The sequence below is a fragment of the Symphodus melops genome (assembly GCF_947650265.1).
Source record: "Symphodus melops genome assembly, chromosome: 9".
NCBI classification, from domain to species: Eukaryota; Metazoa; Chordata; class Actinopteri; order Labriformes; family Labridae; genus Symphodus; species Symphodus melops.
In genome coordinates, this window is record NC_136699.1 from 13,545,197 (window position 1) to 13,573,083 (window position 27,887).

Here is a 27,887-nt window from a genome sequence, read left to right on the forward strand (position 1 = left end):
CTGCTGTTTGCTGATGGTCATTTGATACCTGACAGGAGCTGATTAAATATGTGGCATTTAATGTGGTGAATGGTGTTGGATAGCACTGCAATTGCATGCAGGTAGTTGAGCGCCTGAAATTTCTGCATTTAATTTCCATTGGTGACTGTCATGCACTGGCTACTTATACAATTATTCTAGCTACTATAAATAAGAGATGCATCTTGAAAAAATACTCTAAATATGTCTAATCTTTTGACAGAAGACACATTTTCGGATTTTTTTTGTTTTTTGTCTGAATATAAACGTTCAATCCATGGCTTTAGTCATTGAACATGCATTCATTTTTAAATCAGCATTATAAACAGATACCATAGATGTCTTGTAAAACTTTTATATTTGGAAAATTGCTCATTAGGATGTCATATGTCTTCATCAAAAGGTAACCCACATTTAGTGTACATGGTAGAACCTGTGTGAATCATGTCATCGTTGTTAAAGTGACATGCTTTTTTAAAAAAATCCCACCATGCCCCCTGTTATCCGTCTGACCAGATTTTACCTTGATATAATTGTCCATCATTGTGATTAACAATATACTCACAATTGCAAGAGGTTATTTTCAGAAAAAAAGAACAGTAGTTTTGTAATGTGATCTAACAATCACATGGTTCTTTTTCTTTTCATTGGCTGTAAAAGCAACATGCAACTCAGTTCTTTGAAGTGTGATCTTAATATGTTATTGTTGATCTTTTTTTATAGGATCATATTTTCAAATTAAAATAAAACTTTAAAAGCCCTTAAAAAAATACCCAATCCTTGCAACTATATTTGTGTGACAAAACAGTTCATTGAATAAGATCTTCCAAATGAACATGTCATATATGCCACCTAGTGGTTGAATCAAATATTACCACAACTTTCAAAATTTAAACAATTTTCACATACTTGATTGTTTTTAAAATCTTTTTCTCAAAGAATGTTATTTCGGACAGAGACCAATACAAAGCTGTATACTGGTAATTGCCTTCAGTGCTACAGCTTTGATTGATATTCATCATTCTTTATAAAAAAAACAAACAACAAAACTGTTTGTAACACATAAAAGGCTAGCTTCAGCAATGATCATAACCACAAATGTGTTAAAACGTGTTAACTAAAGCGCTACAGGAACACAGATTGTAAGGTTAGGCTTTTCTTCTTTTTAAAAACAGTTTTTTGGGCTTTATTACAGGATGATATCCCTGCGGTCCAGGTTGCTTGAATGCAATTGTTGTTGTATTGCAGAGGAAGGAACTTATCAGGAATTTCCTTTCAAAGAGGAAAGTGCCCCCTTCCTTACTAGAGAGGCTAACATTTTTTGTTCTGCAAGAGGAGGACACAGGAGAAGAAAAAGTTGGAACTGTCCTGCACAGTTAGGATGTGTTAGTTTTGGATTATCTACTCAACGTTATCACTTGTCTGTTTCAAAAGATGATCATACACGGTGAATACTGAGGAGTAACACATTGAATCAATTGCTCAGGTAAGAAGAAAGTTTACTTTTTGAAAATTCACCAGGTACATCACTCAAATCAATTCCTTAAAAAAAAAACCATTATTTCTTACAATCCATTCGCGTTAAGTAATGTCCTTTGTTATGTTCAGGCATGCCTATACATTAAAAATGTATAGATTCAAGAGGGTTACTCATCTGCTGGTTCTACCACATGTTTAACAATTACCGTAATTTCTAACTGATCCCTCCTGCCCCTGATATTGACGGAAGCATTGTATTTCCTCTTGATGCCCTGGCAATGGGTGTATTAGGTCAAGGAATTATAAGCAAAGACTAAGAAATTGAATAGTTAAACACAATTTTATGGAATACTTTACAGAATACTCAGACAGTATGATCATATACATATGATGATAACTCAAATAGTTACCGGTATATACAATCCCAGCAAAGTATTCTGTGTATTTTCCTCATGTTTGCCCCCACTCTTGATATTAATTCTAGGCACATTTTAGTGGCAGGTCTGTGTTTCTACAAGCACAATAGAAGGTCGGTTAATTGTGAAATTTCTTGCTGGGATCCTTTGTGTGATCCAGCTGGAGTTAGCATGGTGTGAACCGATTCTAGTAGACGCCTTCAAATGGCCTAATCTTCTCCACCAGTTTGTCTCCTAATTTCTAAGTCAACTAATTTAAAAACTACAACAGACATTCAAGGCCTTTTACTTACAGTTGGTGTACAGTTTTATTGCACAGGGAAAATATTGTTCTGTTCTGCACAGTGAAAGTATAGGCGTCTTGGCATCTAGGTATATCTGTTCGCTCAGGAGGCACATGATAACATGCCTTACCTCCTCAGTCTAAAATCTGACATCTCATGTGTCATGCTGAATGCAGCCAGATGGTGTCCTTGACTCCTGCAAGAATAAAAGAGGTCACATAGTGTGATGGCATACATTAAATCATATCTCACTTTAATGGGTCTATATTTATGCACCAGCACTTTGACAGTTACAAAATGTCCTCAAAATAACACATTTAATACATTCCTTTGTTCTGGTGGATAATTAAGCACAGTGTATAGATACCCTTGCAAGCATTTGTACTAAAGAAGCACATACAGGATACTAGAGGGGACGTTTGGCACTCGCACAATCAGTTGGAATATTTAAGTGTCACTGAGTTCTGTTTTGACTTTAGCTATACAGCTTCCTGTTTTGTTGATGATATTTAGTGGTTCCTGGCTGTGCTTAAAGATGCAGTAGCTGGCAATGGTTTAGTTTCAGTCATAAAATCTACCGAAATATTGGGAATAAAATACAATATGAAATAATAAAACTATTTGTCTGTAATTAGAGTGCCCTTTAAGTGTGTAGATCTGCAGAATGTGGCTAGTCAACCTTCCTTTTTTTATACCTGTAAACATAATGTATACTGCATTTTATTATGGTGTTTAATGAGACTGATTATAATAGTACATAGTAAACTATCATAAAAAATACGTACACACCCAAACTTCAGATCATATATACAGCCAAAGGTCTTGTTGTGTTAAATTTATGGACACCATTAATGGAGTCACGGCATTAAAGATAATCACTATTCCTAGCATGAAGCAGTAAATGTCAGAAGGTGAAGGTCTACAGGAAACCAACATGGCCCCCTCTACAAACAAAGGAAACCCTACAGTCAGTAACAAAATGGGTGCTCTGGTGGATAAAGATGTATTAACTATTTTAATTCTTCGGCTCCCAAGCAGGACCCAGTTGCTCTCTTCACCTCCTTTTTACCCAAAAATCTGAATTTTCCTTTACACATGATTGAATTAATTATGCTTTTTTTTCACATTGACTATGAAAAATGTTGCCAAAGCTCGAAGCTCGCTTATTAAATCATCAGGACGAAGGCTTGATTTAAACAAAAGGTGGTCCAAAGGCTAATGCAGTTTGTCAACCATGTGTTATGTCTACCCAATAGGAAGGAAGACAGTAATGTACCTGAATATTTAACAATACATATGTGTTAATCTTAGTGTGGGAGAATCCTTGTCTCTGTTGTAGTTATAATCTTACTCTCCTTTGTGATGTTGTTTTGGCCTGTGTAAAGAACACAAAAATGTGATGGGAAAGTGATACCTTTTTTTTAAGGATTAAGCTGGATTCATTAAAAATGGTGTCTGACACTAAACCATCACTTGTGAGTTGAAAGAAAAAATACTTTCACTTGTATTTGATCAGTAAGCAGGGGCCTGTTAAGTGCAAGGTTCTCCTCTCATTTTTCTACTGGAATCTGAAACTGGAACAGGGAACAGAGAGATCTGTTTTACAAGGATACAAGTTATGCTAACACAAATACTGTGACATTAGTTGTGGCGAATCATCAAACACCACAGTTATACCAGAGGATCGTTTACACAATAGGCCTAACCATTGCTAGTTACTTTAAACAATCATTGTGGCTAAGAGATGTCTGTAAGTCATGCAGTGTTGTGTGCATGTTTAGCTGTCCAAAAATAAGGAATCTATTGGGGTTTGCAAATGTGTTTCACAGATTTCTTTATGTCTCTTTTATAGAAAAATCTACTCCAGGGTTTATCAAAGACCAGGGTTCCAGAGTTCGTAATGTCAGTTCTAAAACCTTATTAGAGATTCAAATAACGCCCAGTGTGTTGTCATAAAGAACTAGGCTAAAATTCTTAAGTCTATGGAGAAAATTAGACTGAAATGTTTGGGATGTTTGAAAGTATGAATTAATGCAGAAAACCTGAAATTCAAAGCTTTACCACTGATAAACAAAAAAGCAGACTATAACTCTGATGGAATAAATGTGCTATCTTGATTCAGCAAGAGATTCAAAAAAACATCATCACTCCAGCAGGCTATTCAAATTTGTGTCCTCTTCTAGGTTACTAGTGTCACAACAACAGATCAGCAAAACAACTTCATTTCTGGTCTGTAAACAACAGTAACAGCAACAAGGAGTTCGCTTAACTTAGTTTCATGATTGTCTATGAATACTCAGCTGTTCTCACAGTGTTTCCCATTCTGTTTGTTCACCACAGACCAACGAAATGCCAGTCAGTGTTACCGCTGAACATTCGCCGTTCATCGACCCGAGTTACTGTCATTAATTAATTATAGCAGGAATGGCGGTGGCCATGTCCTCTTTACCATTACCGTACTGTATATAACCGTCTTAATAATTGTTTAAGGGTTTGCTGGTTAGTGTTAGGTTGTAGAAGCTGGTTGCATCAAGTACTGAACATAAATCAATGAGAGAAATAACAAAACTCCTCCTACCTGCTTCTTTTTCTGTTGTAATTTTCGTGTTAGTGGGGGAGCCAAGTGGGGGAGCAAGTCTGTGGGTTTTCCAATAATTTCACTATGTTTCCAACTTGGCTACTAAAGGCTCACTGTATATTCTCATAATACATAAAATATAAATACATCATCTTTGAGTTTCAGGCCTGGCGAGGGGTCAAATGAGGTCAGATGTGCTCTTAAGCTTTGCTGTAGAAGTGTTAGAGTCTCACTTGTCAACTGCAGAGATGGATTTTTTTGTTGTGTAGATTCTGCAGATAAGTGCAGAAACAAACTCTGCACATAGATCTCCTCATTGTGTACTGTAAATAAGCCGTAATCAGCTCTTCTATAACGAGTATAGATGTTGGCTGTGAGACTACATGCCCCTTCTATTTAGAATGACTTTCCTGAAACACCACCAGGTGACCATTTTTACATGCAGAAGATGCTCTCAGAATTGATCAAATAATCCCAAACTACCTGGTATAGGCTCTTCCTCTGTCCCTTTGCCTTTGAAGTTTTGAGTGAAGTTATGGTGTCTCAATTACATGCAGTAGCGCAGGATTAAGCTTATGCCAAAGCAAGATCTATTTCTAAAACTCAGAAGCGTGTTCTCTGAAGCCCTGACTTGGTTAAAGCAGCTTACTGACCTTGAGGGTTCATCAGTATGTAGTTTTTCACTTGTAATCGCAGGGGGCTTTCAAGACAGCGACTGAAGGAGAATATTTTTTTCTGCATGGCTACATATGCAGAGACATTCCTCCGTGGGATTCTCTTTGATGATAGAATAGCAGACTGCACAGATGTGTGTTAGTGTGTAATGCACATTACTTACATTTAGAGATGTGTGTTAGTTATTTATGAGGGTTATTAATGTATCCACTGTTCAGTTAATGGATTAGCATGCGATGAATCCACGTACAAGAATTTGTTAGGGCTCACGCTAATAGCTTTGATAGCACAGTGTACTTGGTAGTCTTTTTCTTTCCCTCCATCATCAAGCAGTGATTTACTTTGTTAAGGTGTGACCTCATCCTCCTGGCTCCCTGATACCCCACATCCCCCTCTGAGCAAGAGCAGGCAACCCTGTTATCACCCACACATACACGCAGACGCACACACACACACACACTTAGAAAGTCACATACACACATAGGGTACACACAGTGCAGCAAAAAAAAGAGGACAGGGGTAGGGCTTGGGAGAATTTCACATTTTATTTTCAGGGTATATATGTCTATTTCAGTGTGTGTACGTGTGCTCAGACTTGCAAAAAGGCAGAGAGAGAGAGGGAGAGAGGGAGAGAAAGCGAAACAGGGGAGGCGAAGGGGAGGGAGTGTGGATCATGCATGTGCATTAACTCAGCTCCAGCGGCACAGCAGCAACAGCAGCAGAAGCAGCAGCAGCAAACAGAAACAGCAGCAGCACAGGAGGGAAAGAGAGAGAGAGAGAGAAACAGAGGAGAGTTGGAGGGAGGGTAGTCTCAGGCACAGGAACAAAAGCTGCAGAGGACTGCTTTCCATCTCCACTAAAAGAACAACGGAGGAGTAATAGCTGGAGGAGGGGCCAGTCATGATAGTAGTGAGACAATAACAGTGGAGAAGAGGCACATCAGTAGTCAGAGAGGACTGAAAACAGGGCTCTTCTCTGCTCTGCTCTCCATGTTTTGGGGGGCTTCACGTACCATTACCTTCGTCTCCTAACCCAGAGGAGGATGTCTGTGTCGGGGAAGAAGGAATTTGACGTGAAGCAGATCCTCAGGCTCCGCTGGCGCTGGTTCAGCCATTCGTCCCAAGGTTCATCAGGCGGCGGAGGTGGCGGCGGTGGCGGTGGAGGGGTAGGAGGCTACATACAGCAGGATGGCCTGGATCACAGAGGAACGCCTGCCCAGGGCCGGCTGAAGAGTCACTCTCGGGAAAGAGGTGTTGGAGGACTTCGGAAGACCAGCAGTCCAGTCCACAGCATCTTAGCACCTACGCCAGGGCCCACACCTGTCTGTGTCAGAGCCGGTCATCAATCATGGCACCATCAGCAGAACACCATCCAGGGTCTCCAGGTCAACGAGGAATCTTCAAAGAACAGCTCCTCGCCCAGCACCACAAGGAAAGAGGATGTCAACGCTGGCCAGGAAGATGTAAAGAGCAGCACAGAGGAACCTGCAGAGGTGGAGGCCAGAGAGAGGTATGGATCTGATCAGGTGTAGGGTACAGAGGAGACACAGATTTATTTTTTAGTGCCACATCAGTCACTTTGCATCACGTTGGTTCAACAAGTTCACACCACATTATGGTGTGCTATTTTTGGGATGACATGTTCTCCCTACATTTCATAGTCAGAGCATTTCCGCAAAATATAATTTGCATTTAATTGAGAAAGTGTGACGCCCGAGGCAAAACCCTAAGATTAACAAGTCAAATTGCCTTGCTGGGATCAGTAGAGATGAGTCCTCAGAGCACCAATATTTGCACTTCCATCCTGCATGTAGACCCTTTAACTAAGCTAAGAAGAAATTATCTACAGAGCTATCATTTTCCAATTTACTCAGACTCGGCAGCTGCCCCCACGTCTCACCTGGGGACAGCTCGCTCTCATTGTCCACAGCATGTTGGGCGGCATAAACCAATAAAGCATCTCTTTAATTATTCAGGATGAGACCAGAAGCCAAGGCTTTTTTTACGCTCCCTTGTCTGTGTTGTGGTGCATGTTACATTCATAATATCTCTCTTCCTGATTCCTTAGAGCATATTTTTTGTTAAATAACAATAATGCACTCTAATAATACATACTTCTACCATCTAAAAGGAGGATACAAGGAAAGAGCCAATACATCACCTGCATGTAAAAAAAAAGTAGCGGACCAATAAAAAGAGGAAGCAGGGTAGTCAGATGAATTACTTGGACTGACATTACAACTACTTTATTAGCCCAAAGCTGTCTTAGCTAGTGGACCGAACAGGTTATTAAAATGTTTCCTGGCAATTTTTTCTTCAGAAGCTGAAAGCAGCTTCTCGGGGTCATAGATGTCATTTTCTCCAGTCATAAATCCCACCCCTATACCTTTTCTACACAAGGTTGTGTTTGTCTTCCCCGTCTATGTCTTCTTCCAGGAAGTAAACAGGATAGAGATGTGTGGGTGTGTTTGTGTGAGAGTGTGTGTGCTGTCTGCCACATAAAGCACCTCACGTCAATGATGAAAATACCAGTTCTCCTTTTATCTTGTCTGTGACATCGCGAGGTGATTGAACTTTAATCCTTTCTGATTTCTACATGCACCTTTTGTTCTCTGCACCTGGTGGTGAAATGAACAACAAATTTGAACCTGTCCCTTTGTTGTTGTTTTTTTTTAAATTTCAGTCTCACTGCTACTGGATAGATAACTATAAATTGCAAATTGTCCACCTACAGCCCACCGATGGGGTTAAACTGAACTGTAATGGGCAGTGGAAGGTCAACTTTCCGTGAGCAGAACATGAATAATTCTGAGTAAAGATACAGTTTGGGAATCGGCTTGATGTTCTGCTCCCCGTGTTGGCATAATTGGCAGATGTTCATGTATTGGGCCTCCCTGTGCTTGAAAAGTGCATGCATAAAAGATGTGCCTCACAGGAAAAATGTGTAACTCTCCAGCTCTTGAGGGACCTTGAGTTCACGCTGGCCATGTGAAATACAGCACAGCCGTCTTATTTTGACAATGATACTGAAATATTGAAATATTCCGCTCTGGTGAATCAGAAAATATATCCTTCGCTCTGCTGTACATGGTAGTGAAATGAATTTATGAATTTGACCAGCAGAAATGAAATCAGACTTTTTTAATGAGGTGTATGTATTTATCCCCCATAATTAACAAATGAGGGATTTATAGTCAGTATTAGGCTGCCTAAGTAGCAGGGAAAAAATAGTCTGATGTGAAGGAATAAGCATGAAGGTGTCTTAAGATGCCATGCTTGAATCAAGGCTTAGTGTAATGGCAATGCATTCACAGTAAAGGACTTCTTACCTGGAGTAATGTTTGGACAAGCTCTGCATCTTGAGAGCTGTGAGAAGTTGCACAGCGAATTAGGCCAGTGACTGTGTGACACGCCATTGCTTGCATGTTCGTCAGTGGCTAAGCAGATGTGCGGATGTCACTGAGATATGCACATTCATTTACTCCACCAGCTGGGTGGCCCTATTACGTCTCACATCATAAATCCTTGACACATAATTTGTCACAATCCCTCAGGCTGAATGTAGAAATGAGTTCTGCCGGCTGTGAAAAATACAGAAAGTTTTAGCCATTCCCCTGCAGTGAGAGAATACGTGTCAGTCATTCTGTCGTGCGTGGCCCTCGGTTATCAGTTACATTCACACACTGTCTGCAGGAAAAAACGTCCCAAACAGTATTATTTCATTATGTTCATCCTATGTGGCTGGATCTTACTGGACATGATAATATCATGAAAGTATTTCTATCACATTTTGACTTTTTTAACATGGATGTTGGATCATATCACATAGCACTGTCACACAAGTTCATTGCAGAAATTGTACATTCCTACTTGAACATGTTTCTTTTGTATTCAATTATGTCATTTATGTTTTTTCAAATGTGTTTTCCCTGCCTGAGTACAAGTCATTTTGATGTGATATTCCAACATAATAATGTTGTTTGGTTAGCATTACAACTGCTGAGTTGTTAAATCAAGTGTCGTGGAGTATGTAGGACATATTACCTTGTTGTTTTCCCACCCTCGCTCCTGACACCCCTACCTATCTACAGTATATGCAGTTTATTTGTTTGTCCTCACGACTTTCATCTCCGAGACCTCTCCCCATGGTTGGCAGAGAATATACGACAGAAGTTAACCTGAATGGAATGGAAACCCTGACCTCTCCCACGTAAACACTAACACAGGCTTGACTCAGCTGCCGTTTAGTTTGAATGATATCTCAATTCCCTCTCCGCTGCCTTGGAGAAGAAATACCACCACCTCTCCCCCTGTCAACGGCAGTAATTCAAATGTTTGTTGGATGCCTCGTAACACCACAAGGCTTAAAGGTCTGTCTGTGTGACACATCCGACGGAGGCGTCCTTAAGATGCAGTAAATTGCAATGTACAGTATATCTGTGGTAATCTCTAAATAAAAACTCATGGTACAAGAGATTCTGAGATTGATTTTTAATTGAATTTGAATCTTCTTTCACTTCTGCAAATCTCCATTTTGTGTACAACAAAAATCACCAAGTGTACAGGCGCCATCATTTCACATCTAATTTAACTCTAATCTTTTTTTTAAAGGCTAAGGTTTATTAAAGCCCAATGTACAAAGGAAATAAATTCCTGTATCAGTACCTATTTGCATATCTAATTTGTACTGTAGAGGATGTGCATGCCCGAACCCTTGACTTTAATATCAAGGGTTCATTTCTTTATGCCGGAAAAGCAGGTGAAAATAAATTACGGACAATCCAACAGTGATGACAGTGTCATATATATATGCGAGTTAACCCACCATCAGCAAAGCAGGGAGGAGCTTTCTGCTACGATCTGCACATTTTTCACTTACAAGACACCCCCGACCCTCAAGACACACACACGCACGCACGCACGCACGCACCTACACACACACACACACAAACACACAGTATTTCAAACAAAATTCCTCAGCATGAGAATGCACAGCTCAGCATTGCAATCACCGTAAACCAACTACAACATATGTGGATTAAAAATTGAACATAAAATGTTCCTTAGCTTTACCATTTCAATGTCGTCTCAGTCATGTGCTGAGCTGATACTGTATGTATTTACCCTCTGGCACCTTTTTCCTTTTAGTTTTCCAATGTTGTTTGATTGCACTAGTCATGCAGAATATGATAATTGAACACATTTGGACCTTTTTTCATTTCACTGAGCAAGATTCATATTTGAAATATTCAAAACAGGAATTAGTATCCCACCTAAGGCGTTCATTTTTATTTCGCAGACATTGTGCTGACTGGACTGCTCCTCCACACTTCTTCTTTACAACGTGTCTGATATTACCGAGTATTTCCTCCACTGCACTCTGTAACATAAAAGCCCCCCCGGTCATAAATGGAGTAGATTTCAAAAGAAAAGGTTCTTGTATTCAGCTACGTTACCTCTATCGCTGTCAATATTAAGCAGGTATGTCTGTTGTAACAAAGGTATCAGAAGAAGGATGCGTGTTAAGAGCCTCAGTGAGATAGCAAAAGTGCAGGGAGGAAAATCTATTTCTGCAGAGTTATCTTCTCATCCTCACTGCAGGGTTCAAGTTATTACCGCCAGTGTGTGTATTTCTCTCCACACAAAGCTGAGCGGCACTACATCGACTGTCATAGTACAGAAGCATAAAGATCTCATGGAATATATAGACTTGGCACATGCTGCATGAGGCATTGTTGGAGTCACTGGATTTTCAATCCAAGCCGAACGACTCAGCGGCAGCCTTCAGGGGCAAATGGCTGTTATAATCCATTTTGAAAGAGACATTTCCCATTTGGCCCAGCCAGGCACAACTTTCCCTCTTTTCAGAAAGGGTGGAGTTGACACTCGTCGGAATAAGACTGAGACTCTCGGTAACACGTCTGAGTCACAACCTTTACAGCCAGAGGCTAATCTGGGCTGACGAAAAGCACATCTTAGATTGTCCAACCAACGCTTGGAGGGTTTTTTTGTTTTTTTTTTAGAACAGGGAGAACTCAGACTGATCACAGAGATCAGTGTCTTCTCTTTATTTAAGCGCTGTATATCTTTCTACCTCTTGTACTGAATAATAGCACAAGCAACTTACAGTGTACAGCCATGAAACAGGATTTGAGTCTTTTTAACACATGCAAGAAACACACAGCATCTGCTACACCTGAATAACAGGTTATATTTAACATATGCTGTGTGTCTTAGAGCCAATTAGTCACATTTGGGCTGTGATATTTTTGGGAGGGTGTAAATAGAGAATGACAAGACGTGCTTGGTGAAGTAAAAAAAAAAAAAAAAATTGTGTGTACTGCAGAAGAAGGTGTGGTTGGAAGTGGCCAAATATTCTAACTTTGTTTGTCTTAGTTAGGCTTATTGACCTTCTGACTGAACAGGGATGCAAGTCAGCACAATGAAACAGTTTTTCGACTACAAAGAAAGTCCAAAAGCCTTGTTAGGCCCTGTGACTCTCTGAATTGCTTCGTAATATGCGACGTACAGCAATGTCCCCACAGAGTTTTCTCTGGAGTAAGGTGTTCTTGGGCTTTAGTGCCTCAATAAAATTGGGCTATACCTTTGATGATCCAACCCACTGCTACTGAAAGCGAAATACCCACCTCAGAGAAATTTACTGCTCCCTAGAACGTGATACCAAAGCAATTAGTGTCGGAGAGATTGGTAGGCATGAAAAATCCTTACAGCATGCCTTGGAGCCAATACAAAGGCAATGCATCTCAGTTTTACGGCCCCATTGCTTATTCACTCTTGTTTGGTGTTCCTCTCCAAGACTCCAGAGTCAGTGGGGAATTATTGTGACAGGGCAATAAATTACTCTTGCATTTAGCATAAAGTCTCCCAATAAAGATTAGACTATAGGATAGTGTGGTGTCCGGTGGGCAATATAAACAATTCCCGGAGGAGAAATGTTGTTGCTTTGTGTAATCAAAGAGGAGAAAGTCACACAGTCGGCTTAGAACTTTGTAATAGTGCGTTAATCGGGACATCAATTACAGCCGGCAACCCTTCCCACTCCATCCTTTGTGTTATCAATCTTAGTATGTGCCAATACATTGTGCTGCCAAGCATCAAAGGGAGTGCAGTTCATTTGTATGAAGAAAATTTGTAATTTGTATGGTTTATTCATCTGCCATTCAGGCACATGAGTTTCTTTGAATAGCTTTGACATTTTTTGAGCACCCTCAGTCTGTCCACGGGAGAAGGACCATGAGATGACGGTAAATTCCCTGTTAGAGGCAGCTCGGGTCTGTTTATGTAGCGTAACAAACAGCCCTAAATGTCAATGAGTGGACTTGCTCTGTGAAGGACACAAAGTGACTGGGCTGCATTATTTGCCACGAGTCTGAGGGATTACTTGGATTCCTGTAAAACAGCATGTAATCTAGCAGCCTGTGGGGACAGGGGGACTCAGCCTAGACACAATACTGCGAGGAGCAGGCTCGTTCACTCGTTAAGACCCCGTCTTTTGGAAGACACATGCACACACAGATAATGCAGACACACTCGGAAACAGACACAGAGGCATGTTCTCACACAGGCACAGAGAAGCTCTGTGTGGAAAAGCTGCTGCATAGATTGTGATGTGTGCTCGTCCCAATGGACTGCAGAGCATAGTTGCCCACTTATGTATACGGAGTTTAGTCCATAACAGTTTTAATTTCATCTTAGACTGGCAAGAAAGATGTATATGCACCGCAGGGAGCGGAGGGATCAGGAGTGCCATTCGTCCTAATAAGCTCTTTCTTGTTCTCATTCGTTTGTTGCTTATCTTGCTGTGTGCAGCTTGTTGATTTTTTGATACTTGTGATAAGGGACCAGGAAAGAAAAAAACCGACAGCGACATAATGAATTCTCTTAATTATTTTGTCACCGCTGAATGACGTTTCTTTGTTCATTTCACCCTAGTTGTCCATTTTATTTCCCTGCTTAGGTCTGTTGTTTTATTTTCTCCCCAAGCTAAATTACCATTAGGGAGTAATTATCTTGTTATTGTCTTTGTCCAGAAAAGGTATTAAATGAAAAAGAAAATGCAGCGAAATATCAAGTGTTTTGTTGTTAATTTGGAAGAGACGCCATGAAAAATGAACACAGTCTGTACAATGCTCACTAAGGTTCAAGAAGGAAAAGAGTGCCACTATTTATATTAGACAATGAATAATACAGGAAAATAATGCAAACACAGGTCATGGGTACGTGCAGACAGGGCCCTTCACTTTCTTTCATCTCTTCTGTATTCACCCTCCATGCTTGTCTCCCCACAGGTTGGCTCTAAGCACTTTCACCAGAATGAACACCACCTCCTCCGATGAGTTTTTCCAGGCCACAAACCATGCAGAACAGACTTTCCGCAAGATGGAGACCTACCTCCAGCACAAGCAGCTATGTGATGTCCTCTTGATAGCAGGCGATCACAAGATACCAGCTCACAGGTTGGTGTTTGTGCTTCAGTCCACTTTGGTTTGTTATTCATTAAACCTGCATCAGCTGGAGTTAAGAGATGCAGAAGCTCATCAGGACTCACTTCATTAAGTTTATCAATGTGTGCACATTCAGGCTTTGGTCTGGACCTCAGCTCACATATTGGAAATGATTCTGTCAGTTCAAATCCATAGGAGGGATATCTGAGGAGTCTTTGAAACACAAAGACAGATTCTTTTGATTTTCAGGTGACAGGGGAGTTGTGTAAAACTCCATGTTTACTGGTTTGCATCGAAAGAATGCCCCTCTCTCATGTCCACATTACATTTGAGATCCATACATGGAGGTGTCAATCTTTGGGCATCTGGCCCTCGGCTGAATGGCTGAATCGAAACAAATCACATGACTTCCCGTGATTGCTGTCTATGTGCTTGTATGTCTGGATCTACAGAATATTTTGTCAGTTCATCCAAGCAGACTCATGAAATGGATACCAGAATGCTCCACAGAGAGAGAGAGAGAGAGAGAGAGAGAGAGAGAGCGAGAGAGAGAGAGAGAGAGAGCGAGAGAGACATGTAACAGTGACTGACCTAGTTGAGTAAAATGATCCTGCTCTGACTGCCTCTTTCCACGTGCCTTTATTTTTGCTCATAGGACACAGCCATGCAATGCAGGAACGGTTTATAGACATAATAAATGACGCAGAACATTAACATGAAAACCACAACGTTTCGCAAATATCGGTGTTGTGTATTTCTTGATTTCTGCTTTCTTTCGTGAATCAACCAGTGTGTCATGTGAGCTTGATAAATGAGCTGATTTAATTTGAAGTCTGACCTGTGTAGCTAAATACGACGATTGAATGTATCCCGCGCTGCTGAGGTATGATACATAATTTGGGCTTATCGGGAAGTTAATCAAATGCTCATACATTCTGGCATACAGTACGGACATAAAAGAAGCATGACTCACAGATACGACATGTAATGTTGTGGCACAGTGTGAATACATGCCTTTTCTTTCAAGGAGGGCAACATTTGAGGACATCTAACACAACCGTATGATTGATTCAACTACCACTTTACATAATCAGCAATATAGATCTCCCAGAGGAACGACTGTACAGCACGAGAGCATTAACTCTCCTTGTGTTTCCCTTTTATGACAGACTGGTCCTGAGCGCGGTGTCCGACTACTTTGCTGCCATGTTCACCAGCGATGTGAGAGAGGCGAAGCAGGAGGAGATTAAGATGGAGGGAGTCGATCCGGAGGCGCTCAGATCCCTTGTTCATTTTGCCTACACTGGTGAGTGCTCATAAAGACATTCACTAGCTCTTGTAAGTAGTTATGAGACTTCTGAAATCCAGCATGATTAAAATGGATCAATAAGGCCATTCATCACCGGGCTGACAGACCGGGCATGTGTATAACATTTTTCCATTTTACAGGATAAATCCTCTAGGATAAGGGCTGCTCATTAAGAATATCCTCTGCTACAATATTACATTTGTTCAATGGAGTAAAATAACTTAGCTGTGTTTGAATTGTGATCATTTGTCATGAGGTTGTAAAAAAGTTAATTTACTCAAATTCAATGCATCGGCTTGGGGGTTTTTCCTCCCTGATAAAGTGTCCAATAAATGCCTCAGCAATTTAGCACTCTGAAAAATAAATTGTATTTACTATTGGTGCTCTAACTGTTTACACATACCTATGATTAAAAGGGTTGATGCTGCCACATGCTGCTGCTGTTAGCAATAATAGCTACCTCCAGTCCTGACACAAAAACACATTTTCCTTGTCGTGACATTGCAGGCGTCCTTGAGCTCAAAGAGGAGACCATCGAGAGTTTATTAGCGGCAGCTTGTCTCCTCCAGCTTCCACAAGTCATCCAGGTCTGCTGTAACTTCCTGATGAAACAGCTCCACCCTTCCAACTGTCTGGGCATACGCTCCTTCGCAGACGCCCAGGGCTGCGTGGATCTGCTCAACGTGGCTCATCATTACACCATGGTACAGTAGGAGGGCAATTTTGAGCTGCACTACATAGGCACGGCTGGGTGGGCTACATTATTTATTTTTTTCAATAAGGGATTGTGCATGCAAAGCAACTCTTCCTTGCGTGAAGACTCCGGGGGGAACAGCTGCAGTAATGAGACTTATATCAGTGACAGGAGTGTTTCAAAATGCAGTGTAATTACAACCTCATAAACTTTCCCATAAGGCCAGTTATATTAACTGTGCTTCACTTATCAAAGGTGCTGACAGGATGTGTAGCCATTTTAAAGCACATCTGATTCCTAGTACCTAACCTGTGATTTTATTTATTTATTTTTTTTTTTTTAATTCATCCAGCTATATGATAACGTCACAGCTTGGTAGACTGTTCATAACATAATGGAAATATATGTAATCGCCCTCGGAACTGAAGCCAATTAATTTGAATAACCTGTCATAACCTGTAAAGGAACACACTGTTGATGCTTCCCTTTATTCATATCCTCCGATTTCAGCAGACAAACTTGCACATTTGAATAGAAATGGAATATTTCCAGGCCTTCGCTTTATCTAAATTGGTTATGTGTCTGTCAGTAAGGACTACTGTACCACGTAGTTGCACATTGATTAGTGCTCTGCCAGACATGTGGAAAGGAATTCTCTGCATATATATGTGAGGAATATTTGCATTGGATAAAGATTCACGCTCACATTTGTCTGATAAGGTCCCGCTGGCCGTGCAGAAGTGACAGCGGGAAGGAAGCGTTATCTCCTAAAGGACATCTGCTCAGCCTGTTTACGTAGGCCCCGTCGAGGAGCAGGAGGTTAATCTAATCATCAAACTGCAAAAGAGGGGCCAACTTCCTGTTCAATCACTCCAGTAAATGAGCAGAGAGAGCTGCGGGCTTCCTGGAAGTCCAACCTCTGGGTTCTGAGCGGAGCGACTTGTGTTTTGATAAGCTTGTTTTTCCTGGTTGAGCATGGCGGTGGAGATCCGCCCCTGACATCCCTTTCCTTTTTCTAAAACAGTTGGTCTTTTTATGTTGTAGGAGATAAAAAATGTATAATTGTGTGGGATAACTTTAATTCTTTTCAGCAGTAAACCATTACTCATTTGCATATCCCAGAGTTGGATTTCATGAAGAATCCTCAGCAAAAAGAACTAAACAACATATGATCCTCTGTCTTTACCAGCCCTTCTCTTAATGACATGGTAATAGAAAGTTCTTGAAGGTAATTCTTGCTGTCTCACTCCAATTAAACATCAGCCTTCGCCTCCTCAGAAAACACTATTATTACACAATTACTCTTTTGCAGTAGTTAAATCAATTAGTACCCTCTCCCACTGATCTTGTTTTCCAAGCCATTTACCCACCAACGAGTTTGCCAGCATGTGAAAACACATCCTTTCAAATGGTTATGAAACACACTTAGTTGAGCTGTCAATTTTTGTTGTCAGCGTTTCAGGACTTGTAATTACAAATAATTGGTCTCAGGCATTGTGAAAGACTTGGACGGAGTTTCCTCTCTTAGTCTTACCACGGCAGATCAATAGATGTCCCTCATTTCATTAAGGCTGTCGGCGTTAAGCTCTTAAAACCCGCTCTCATAATGGATCGGACCAAGACGCTGTAATTTGCTGCAAGGGTATGATCGATTGTGTGCTTGTATTTTGTAATTGTTGCGCAGTTGATAGTTGATTTGTCAAAGTTATCATGGCAGCTTCATAATTAAGGCTCAGCAGCCTTTTTCCAAAAGGAAAACAGGGCATGATTATGGCCATGGATTGCTCTGTATGTCTTTCATGTGTTGCATATATCATGCAGCAGAGTAGCGACAGTGTTTTATATATCATTATCTCTAATGGAAGTGCCCAGAGACAATGTCCTTGAAGAGGTAGCCATGCAGAGCGATAATACAGCTTGGGCTTCTGGCCAGTGAATTGGAGATCAATCTTTAGGAAGGCAATTGAGAACAGCTTCTACAAAACTTCGAGCTGGACACTGCATGGGTGTGCTGTAAATATTGGTGTGCGGTGCATTTTTGTTTCCAATTACACGGCTTTTGAAATCTCTGTGTGTACATGTTTAGCTTTAGCCTTAAAGCTTCCCGTGAGGCTTCAACTTTTGTTTTGTTATGTGAAATGCACAGTATGTAAAATACGCCACCAGGGGGCTTTCAATCAAAATATTAACAAAAGATGATGTTGAGGCTGGCGGGGGATCATGGGAGTGATTCTCTCTGCTACTACCCACCCAGTGAAAATGAACTCTGTGTTGAATGTAGTCAATACTGACGGGCGAAACCTAACTGAGAAAGAGAATATGTTCATATTCAGGTATAATTTACATACAGCAAATTCTGTATCAGAAAAGTCTGAAAGAAATATTTTGTTGTGGTTGTTTTTAATAGACCAACACAAAATAGTCCAGAATTTTTAAGTGGGAGTGGGGGATATTACTTAATTACTTTCCCTTTGAATTGCCTCCTAAGGACAAATAACGTTTTTTGAATTGAATTAAAATATTTTCATAAAATTACTTGTGAAAAAGTATGACATTTGTTCTGCTATTCTGTGAAACTTAAATCAGATGAAACCTTTTCTTCCCCTCATTGTGACGTTTGGACAGAGCTGCACCACGGTAACCCCTTGGCTAATGAATGACGATTATCTGCCTCCTCCTTGTCTCCTCTGTGTTCCAGGAACACTTCCTAGAGGTCATTCAGAATCAGGAGTTCCTGCTTCTCCCCACGGCTGAGATTGTTAAGCTGCTCTCCAGCGACGACATCAACGTCCCCGATGAGGAAACTATCTTCCAAGCTTTGATGATGTGGGTGCGGTATGATGTTCAGCATCGACAACAGGACCTTGGGGTGCTTCTGGCTCTCATTCGCCTGCCTCTTCTTCCTCCCCAGGTGAAAAGCAAGTAATAGGGTAGACTAGGTGGCTGAGGAAAAGGCAGGATAAGGATCATATGATGGGCTTTTTCTTCAGTTAGTGACTGAAAGCTTATCTATCACAACTGCAGAATACTTCATGTCTTTTTTTTTTTTTTAACATTTGTCCAGTTCAATTCTCTAGATTTTTCAAATTTGTTATTGATTACCGTACACAGGATTTTAGATACTTGGGCTGTAAAATGATGAGAATACATTGTATTAAAAAAAGGGACAAAGATAGTTTTGAGCCTGATATGACATATTTAAATGTCTTGTTTAGTCCAAGCAACCACTTACAATCCACTTTAAAATTCAAGAACATTTAGTAAATAACCATAAACAAAAATAGCAACCTCTCTTCAGTTGATGTCATGGAACAAGCGCATGTTTAGCCTCTATGAAGAGAAATGGCTTCATCAATTAAATGGATTATCTAAAGAGTTCCTGTTTACGTTTCTGTCAACCAATTGATGGACTTTTTATTTCAGCTCAAGGTCCCATTCATTCACCTCCAGAGGACCACCTGACATGCACTCAATCTTTGAACTGACCACTGACAGGCTGTAAAGTAATGCATCATTAATAATCACTTAGTTTGTGTTAGGAGCCATAGTAAAGAAATCCCCACCCTCTTCAGTAAGAATCAATCTGACAATATGACAGAGACACATGGCCTTTTCGGACAATATGAATCTCAATAGCTTGTTTATTAATAAACACAAGTGATTGGCTGCATTTAAAAATCTCGGGCTGTATTTGATGAGCAGCAGCAGTGTGACCTAACTGACATGACTTGCAGACATAAGATCAATAAATATATACCAAAGCTTCATTCATAAAAATAAAATATCTGGTAATATATTCACTTTTCAAAAACATTAAACTGTGCACTTGGTAAAGGTGCACCGCTTCAGCGTTGTGTTTTTTCAAGAAAAATGTAAACTTCAACTGTGTCCATCTACATCAATGAGGGTTTCAAACATTCTTTGAAAACAATATGTAGAAGGTCTTTTGTTGCACGACTTGCTTTTACACATCTTAGGTAATAATTACTTTTGCACTTGGTTGTCTCTATTTAGGGGGCCCTTTGCTCTGCCGCCTTTTATATTCAATTTTAAAAAAATGTCAATGGATTACTCAATGGATATTGAAATACAATTATTTGGATTTTTTGACAGAGCCTTTAATTGTATACCTCCAAATAACACTGAATCTATTCTTTATTAGGCTTCATCAGCAGCTGAGTAATGTGATTTCATGTCATTTAGCTCCTTGCAGATTTGGAAAACAACAAAATGTTTTCAGACGATCTGGAATGTCAGAAGCTGCTGATGGAGGCCATGAAGTACCATCTTCTCCCGGAAAGACGTCCCATGTTTCAGAGCCCAAGAACCAAACCTAGAAAGTCTACTGTTGGTGCACTTTATGCAGTAGGAGGGATGGATGCTACCAAAGGTAAGGCTCAGAGGGAAGTAGTTGTCACCACATCGCAGCACAGTTTGTTGACACAGTAATACATTTTGTTTCTTGGCTTTTTAGGAGCCACCACCATTGAGAAGTATGACCTACGGACCGACACGTGGGTCCAGGTTGGAGTCATGAACGGGCGCCGGCTGCAGTTTGGCGTGGCAGTCATTGACAACAAGCTTTATGTGGTCGGAGGGAGGGATGGACTAAAGACGTCCAACATGGTGGAGTGTTACAATCCTGTCAATAAAGTATGGTCCACCATGCCCCCAATGTCCACACACAGACATGGGCTTGGTAAGTGAGTCGTTAGCAGCAAATGCTCCAGTTCAACATTGTTACTGTATACTAACAGAAAAACATTGCTTTAAGGTCGAGTCTATAAATCATGTAAGAGTCATGCTACCATTCCAATTTATCATATCCTCAGATGTATGAAGTATACTTTGTTTGAATGATATCACTATAGATAGATAGATAGATAGATAGATAGATAGATAGATAGATAGATAGATAGATAGATAGATAGATAGATAGATAGATAGATAGATAGATAGATAGATAGATACTTTATTGATCCCGAGGGACACAATAGTGCAAGAGACACTTTAAAATGTCAAATTACAAAAAATTACAAATTACAAAAAAATAGATTCAAATTTGCTCGATTGAAACACATTTTGTTTTGATATTACATGACAGAGAAATACAGCTGACATAGCATTTTTTTAACCAAATGATTGCTAATCAAAAGTTACCATCTTCATACGTCCTTATGAAAATCTCTGTTACCTTTCTAAAGAGTACACATGCTTTAATGTGACTAGCGATGTCGATCTGCGTAGCTCAATTCATTTGAACCTTATTACTATTCTTTCAGAGGACGCTGATAATGAAAAACAATTTTAGTCCGACTACTTCAAAGTTTGGGGCTTTAGCTCAGCTACCCGCTGTTATGAAACAGCAGAGATTGCAGGATGTATGCTCAGGAGGATCATGGTCATGCTGTAAAAATCATACATTTCTTTTTTTTTTTTTTTTTTGATAGACCTTTGATATTTTCCCATTCCCCCTATCAAAGCCTGGCAGACTGCTCTGGCCCTGCTCTTCCTTTACCCCTCCCTGGCCAATAAATCTGATATCAGAAGCGTTTTGATTCACAGTTGAAACAAGCCCGAGTAACAGAACAGGGAGATCTTGTCAAAGCATTCACCTCCCTCACACAGTGTGGTCGGAGGTATCAGTGAGCCCAGGAGATCACACTGTACGGATTACCTGTTTCCACTTTCATCTTTCCCACAGCAAATACCTCTTGCTGCTTTGCTTGTGGCGTGCATATTTAGAGTCTGAACATATCTGATCTTGGTGTCGACAAACCAACCTGCAGTGTGCATTATGTGTAAAGACAAGGAAAAGGAAAGTAAACATTTATTATTCAAAAAGCCACCAGTCAGTTATAGTAGTGAGTCTGGCTATTAGAATTGTTTCTCTCTGGGAATATTTGTGTTGTTCGAAGTTCTCTTGATGCAGACTTGCCTTCATTTCTCTGTAAAGTTATTGAACTCCCGCCTAAAGAAATAAGGGTGGTTTTGTAAAAAAAAAGCCCATTGTCCTTAAACATCCTCGACAAAGTTTTCTGGCAAAAACACACTTTCCTCCGTGACTTGGGAATGGGGAATAACAATGCAGTTTTATGGTCTTCCTGTTTTGAGAAAAAGTTAAGCAGTATTGTATGACTCACTCTGCCCAGCTCAAAAGTGCGACATGTCCCTCTGCCTGAGCACTCCAAGAATGATGTCAAGGAAGTTTAAAACAGAGAATGACATTTCTTTAATCACGTACATACATTACTTAGAGCTGACAGGACGTTTTATGAAGAAGTGCGAAAGTAATGTTTGATTAGCCTCCAAGAAGTTTGGATCACACACGATGTGAAGTTGAAGTGCAATTTTTTTTGTTCATTGATGAGCCGCTTTTTTCGAAAGGATTTGAAAATTATTAACAATTATGGATACTAAAGTGTCTGAAACGTAAGAGGTGGTTTGACGAAAATAAACTATCCTCGAACGCTGACATGGATGTAAACGTATGAGTGTATATGTGTGTATATATATATATATATATATATATATATATACTTACTTCTTTTTTTCAGTTTAAAACACTGTATCATTGAGATGATTGCAATCATTTGTTTCAGTAGGTCTCATTAAGTTGATCTGATTTGTGAAAGGAAACGGGTTAGCCATCTGATCCTGTATCAACAATGACTTAAGTGAGAACTTTACTTCTTTACTTCTTGTGACTATCTTTGCAGGCATTGCAGTCCTGGAGGGCCCGATGTACGCAGTGGGAGGTCACGATGGCTGGAGCTATCTAAACACCGTGGAACGATGGGACCCGCAGGCCAGACAGTGGAACTACGTGGCCAGCATGTCGACACCGCGCAGCACCATGGGAGTCACTGCTCTCAACGGAAAGTTAGTAGCTCTCTCAAACCTACAGACCACTCAAACTTAGCGTCATGCTTTCCCTGAGATAGTTAAACACACAGATAGCACATACATGAACAAACACTGTAACAAGTACAACACAGATGAGACTTATTTTCCTTATGATGGCCTGATAATGCACAAGACTCTCATTGCACATTCCTTACATTGTATTTGTGTTGAAACGTATGGAGCCTGAGGTCGAGGTCACTGGCAGGTCACAGAATCAAGTGCTATTGCACGTTTGTACCCCTTTTAGCTAGTCTGTTACAAAATAATCTTTTTTTAAAAAACTGATATGTAACTGTAATTATCATATGACGTAATCCAAAGTAAGTAGTGGATCACATGAATCACTTCTATTTAGGTGCAAATAACTACTGTTTCGACACACTGCTTTCTTCTTTTAAGTCAAACCGCAGCGTGTCGAAATGTTATTCCTTTGCACCTAAATCGCTTTGCCAAAATGATCCTTCTCTGAGAGCACCAACCTCCATGGAGCGGCTGAAGCGTCAGGAGTTTCTTTTCTAATTTGCTGAAATTGTAATTCATCTGAATGTACAGAAGTTCTGTCTATGCCAGCCATTAAACTGCAGAACATACTGGTACTGAAATGTACCAAATACCTTTAACACTGCACCATGTTTTGCGTTGAAAAAAACAAAAAACAAAAAAAAACCTCAGCACTAATGTAATGTAATGTATTACTTGAAATAGAGCATGTAAAAACACAGGCATGGTTATGTAACTCAGAGTGCACCGGTCCAGGAAAAGCTGAAGAGCAGCATTAGCGTGCTGCTGATAGTTTGACAACATTTCCCTCCTTGAATGCAGAGTCGACCTTTTCGGTCTGCGTGAGATCACCTACAGCGCCGCTCTGCAGCAGTCAGTAGCTCAAAAAGCAAGGCTGCTGTGCTTACTGTGTTAATTTATACAGTGCCATTTTGTCTCTATAAAAGCAACATTTCATGGATTTGTGTGTACTAAATGCCTGACAACATTATTTTAAAATAAATTATGCACAGTACGGACCAGCTCTGTGCCTAATTTAAATATGTTTGTTTGCCAAAGGAGGAAAGGAGCTGCTGCTAGGCTGCATACAGTATTCAGAGTTAAAGTCGATACTGAGTTATTTCTGCATCTAGGTCAAAAATAGACAACAAGGAAACTGTTTCCCTAGCCTCTACTTTCCTGCTGTTGGGCCTGCAAGCTACAAGCACTTAAAACACTGATGTGATCTTCCTGGGAGAGAAAACTCTCAAGGAAAAGAGCCTTTGAAAAAGTGCTATTCACTGTTCACTGCTGCTTCTTATAAGAAATCTGTCACACTGTCATTTTTCCGTCAACATTTTTTACAAACATCCGACAGGTGATGTGAGCTCATCCTGTCAGATCCAGTTGAACTGTACACACAAGTGAGATGTTTGTATTGTGAACCAGTTTGTCATTCAATTCCTCAGATTGTTTGCAGTAGGGGGAAGAGACGGCAGCTCGTGTCTGAGGTCGATGGAGTGCTTCGATCCGCACACCAACAAGTGGAGCATGTGTGCTCCCATGGCCAAGAGGCGAGGGGGAGTGGGTGTGGCTACGTACAACAACTTCCTGTATGCTGTAGGCGGACATGACGCCCCCGCCTCCAACCACTGTTCGAGACTCTCCGATTGTGTGGAGAGGTCAGTAAATGCTCCTTCTCTGGAGAAAAAAAATACACAAACACAGAAATGTTATGTAACTTATTTGGTTTGCAGTTGTTGGAATTCAGTCAAGGGTGGGGATGAGTTTTTTTGACTTTCTTATTTCAACAAAAGGGAATTAAACTCCTGTTGATCCACACCCTGTTCTTACATTCTGAGACATGTCTGTATTTCACTTCATGATACCCAACCCTGAAAGAGCTCATAGTTTCCACACGTTTTTCTATTTGAAAGTATCTGGCTCCACCTGGTGGCCATAACAGAACCTGCTACGAGCTCCTTTAGTTGGATGTCACTACTGTTTCACTGCTGTCTTTTCCAATAGAAAACACACTGCTGTTTTTTGATTTGCTTCTCATTATGTGTAGTTAAAAAAGAAAAAGCTGTGATTATAGAGGTGATTTCAGATTAAAAAACTTACAGTATATTTATTCTGCAATTGGGGTTAAAATTAATGTAACACATTCACTCCCTCATTCAGTCTTCATTTTTGTCACTACCTTGACCACGTGGTGTTTCATTTAAACATCCATTTACTCTGACTCGGTCAAAATACCAGATGGTTAAATTCAAACGTCTCTTTTTAGGCTTTCTAATCTCTACACATTATTGGAGGTTGTAGTCACGGTGACAGGATGGCAGTCATCATTGAAGCATTTTAACCCCTAAAAAGTATTTTTAATTTGATTACATGTGGATTTTTTTATGTACATATTGTTGGTAATCATCAAATGTTGACGTTTCATTATCGTCTTTTGCATCAAAACAGCGTCATCCCTCAGACTCGTGCACTAACACAGTAAGAAGTCGCTAATAGCTGAAGGAAAATGGACATTTAAATGCAGTTTGGATGGTTATTAAAAGCAAAATGGAGTTATCAATGCCTAAAGTATGAGAACACATGTACGGCCTTATATTTGAGGGGGAGCTTTCAAGGAATATAACATCAGTAGGATATAATTTAGAGGTGGACTTTTCTGTTTTATTATGCTGAAAACTAATACTAGTACCTGTTGTGCTGTAGAATAAGTGAATACACCTTTAAATATCCATCAAATACTCCAACACTATTAAACTATAAACGTTCGAATGGTGTCTCCTCCCCGAAGTGTGGTGAAGAAATATCACTTTAAAACTCTGTGAACTGAGTTTTCCCCAAACTGCTGTCTAAAAGGAGATGTAGCTTTAAAGTTTCAGCTTAGATATCTTCTATCTGTGTTTCAAAGTCTGAAAGTCCCAGTAGTTAGGGAAGGTTAAATGTGTTTCCTTTTTCCAAAAATGGTTTAAAAAAAACCAAAAAACGTTTGTCTTTTTTTTGTCTAATTTAGGTATGACCCAAAGACGGACACGTGGACCACTGTGTCCTCCCTCAGTGTTCCGCGGGATGCGGTGGGCGTTTGCCTTCTGGGTGACAGGCTTTATGCTGTGGGTGGCTATGATGGCCAGTCCTATCTAAACACTGTGGAGTCCTATGATGCACAGAACAACGAGTGGACCGAGGTAATCATAAAAAGTCCTTGCACCAATGACATAACAGTCCTTTGCAGGTGTATTCTTTGTGTTGCTACATGTTTAAAGGAAGTTCAGTTTATGGACACTTTTGACATTGATAAAAGGTTCACTTTTTGTATGGATTTGTAGCTTGTTTTTGCCAGAGGTGGTTATATATACAGTAACATCAGGGTTCTAGTTGTCACCATTCAGGGGTTTTAAGTCTGCTGGATTCACTGAATACCGTCAATATTTTAGAGTTGTCTTCTGATATATTGCAACTTGTTTTTCCACTTTGCCTCTGTCACCCCATTATCTGCATGAAGGAAGAGATTTTTTGAAACAAGCCTGAGACGAGCGGCTGCACATTAACCCCTCTGTCTTCCTGCAGGAGGTCCCTCTCAACATTGGCAGGGCAGGCGCCTGCGTGGTGGTGGTGGTGAAATTGCCTTGAGCGTTTTGTCTCACGACAGCACAGGAAACAAATGAGAGAGCGGCGAAGAAGAGTGGACTAGCAAAACAACAGATCAAGGACACATCCTTCGAGAGCTCTGTTTTCATTTCATTCTCCCTTAACTCAGCTCTCCAGATTTTTCAGAGGGAATCGCAGACAGAGCCTTGCCCATAAACCATTGTTTCTATCATTAGTGGACATATCTGCCCATGGGGAGAGGACTGCACATTTTCAACCGATCAAGACTTTTCATAGACTTGGCTTGGCTGTAGCAAGAAAGCCTCTGTTGTTCTGGTTTGTTGAACTAGTTTTATGAAGTTCTGTGTATGTCTGTGACATTTAAAGTGAAAGTTACATTTTGAGAAAATAAGCCTCTAACTTATTTTACATCTACACAGAGACTTTTCTTATCAGTGACATCACATATAGTCTCTATTTTTGGGTTTGTATTTCACTTTTTAGCCACGCAAATGAAAACTGTTCAAACTAAATGTGACTATGTACCATTGTTGTTCCATAGTGCGTGGTCAAAACACATTCTTGCTCTTTACAGGAGAAGACCACTGTGAACACCGAGGGTCTTTATGTTTGTCAGGCTCGTTTCAAGAACAAGAAAGACAAACATATTCTGAATCATAGATTTGGATGTTTCCTTGAATTCTTTTTTTATGGAGCCTCTAGCTACAGAACACCAAAGTCATTTGCTTTTCTTAGAAGTCTTGTTACGCATTAAAGAAAAGTTTACAAAATTGTGAATTTCAGAAAATATATCATATTGATATTTTACATTACTGTACAGATTTTGGGTCAATTTTCTGAAACTACACACGCTGATAGAATCATGCCTAAACCAGTGTGCTCTGGTGATTACAGTACAGTTATTACTATTATTATGATTCTGTCTTAATTACTGGGCATGCTAGTGGATTCGATTTACCGGTACACAACATTACATATCAAGATCACTGTCTGTATTTCTAATGATGTGATGCCTTTGGGGTCATGGAGATGATCTTGTAATAAAAACAACAACAGTGGAATCATTTGAAAGCAGCGACACTAACGTAACTTTGATTACAATTTTTAGATTTGTAGTTGATTCTGCTAATTCAATTATAAAAGAATGACTAACTTGATCTCAATAAGAACAATTTGTATCTGTAATAAAAACATTGTTTGAGGCCAAGTGTTACTTTCTATGCTTTTATCATCATTTTGTACAGCATGCAAACCTATCAATAAAATGACTTCAGTCTTCTCTGCATGATCAATTCCATGTTTTTGGGCTGAATGTGGCCACTCAACTGGCAGGTTTTCATTTCTCTTGTTGTACGGCTCTCAGTTAACTAAACGGATCCTTTGACCAGACAGAGTTTGAAGCTACTTTGATGTCAGCATTAACATCAGCTTTCTCCTTGTTGCAGCGCCAGCTTTTCA

General features: G+C 40.1%; 1 protein-coding gene across 2 annotated transcripts; it reads left to right on the forward strand.

The window, feature by feature from the left end:
- The first annotated feature begins 1,355 nt into the window (after positions 1-1,355).
- klhl4 (kelch-like family member 4) lies at positions 1,356-27,712 on the forward strand. 2 transcript variants are annotated; one of them, XM_079351620.1, is made up of 12 exons: positions 1,356-1,504; positions 6,487-6,959; positions 13,759-13,926; positions 15,084-15,220; positions 15,731-15,927; positions 18,616-18,828; positions 20,121-20,307; positions 20,392-20,616; positions 22,637-22,799; positions 24,272-24,484; positions 25,834-26,005; positions 26,388-27,712. In XM_079351620.1, the coding sequence occupies exons 2-12, from the start codon at positions 6,493-6,495 to the stop codon at positions 26,448-26,450; spliced, it is 2,205 nt and encodes a 734-aa protein (XP_079207746.1). In that variant the 5' UTR covers positions 1,356-1,504; positions 6,487-6,492; the 3' UTR covers positions 26,451-27,712. The 2 variants fall into 2 exon arrangements, with proteins under 2 accessions (XP_079207746.1, XP_079207747.1); XM_079351621.1 differs by lacking the exon at positions 6,487-6,959.
- Positions 27,713-27,887: the final 175 nt, after the last annotated feature.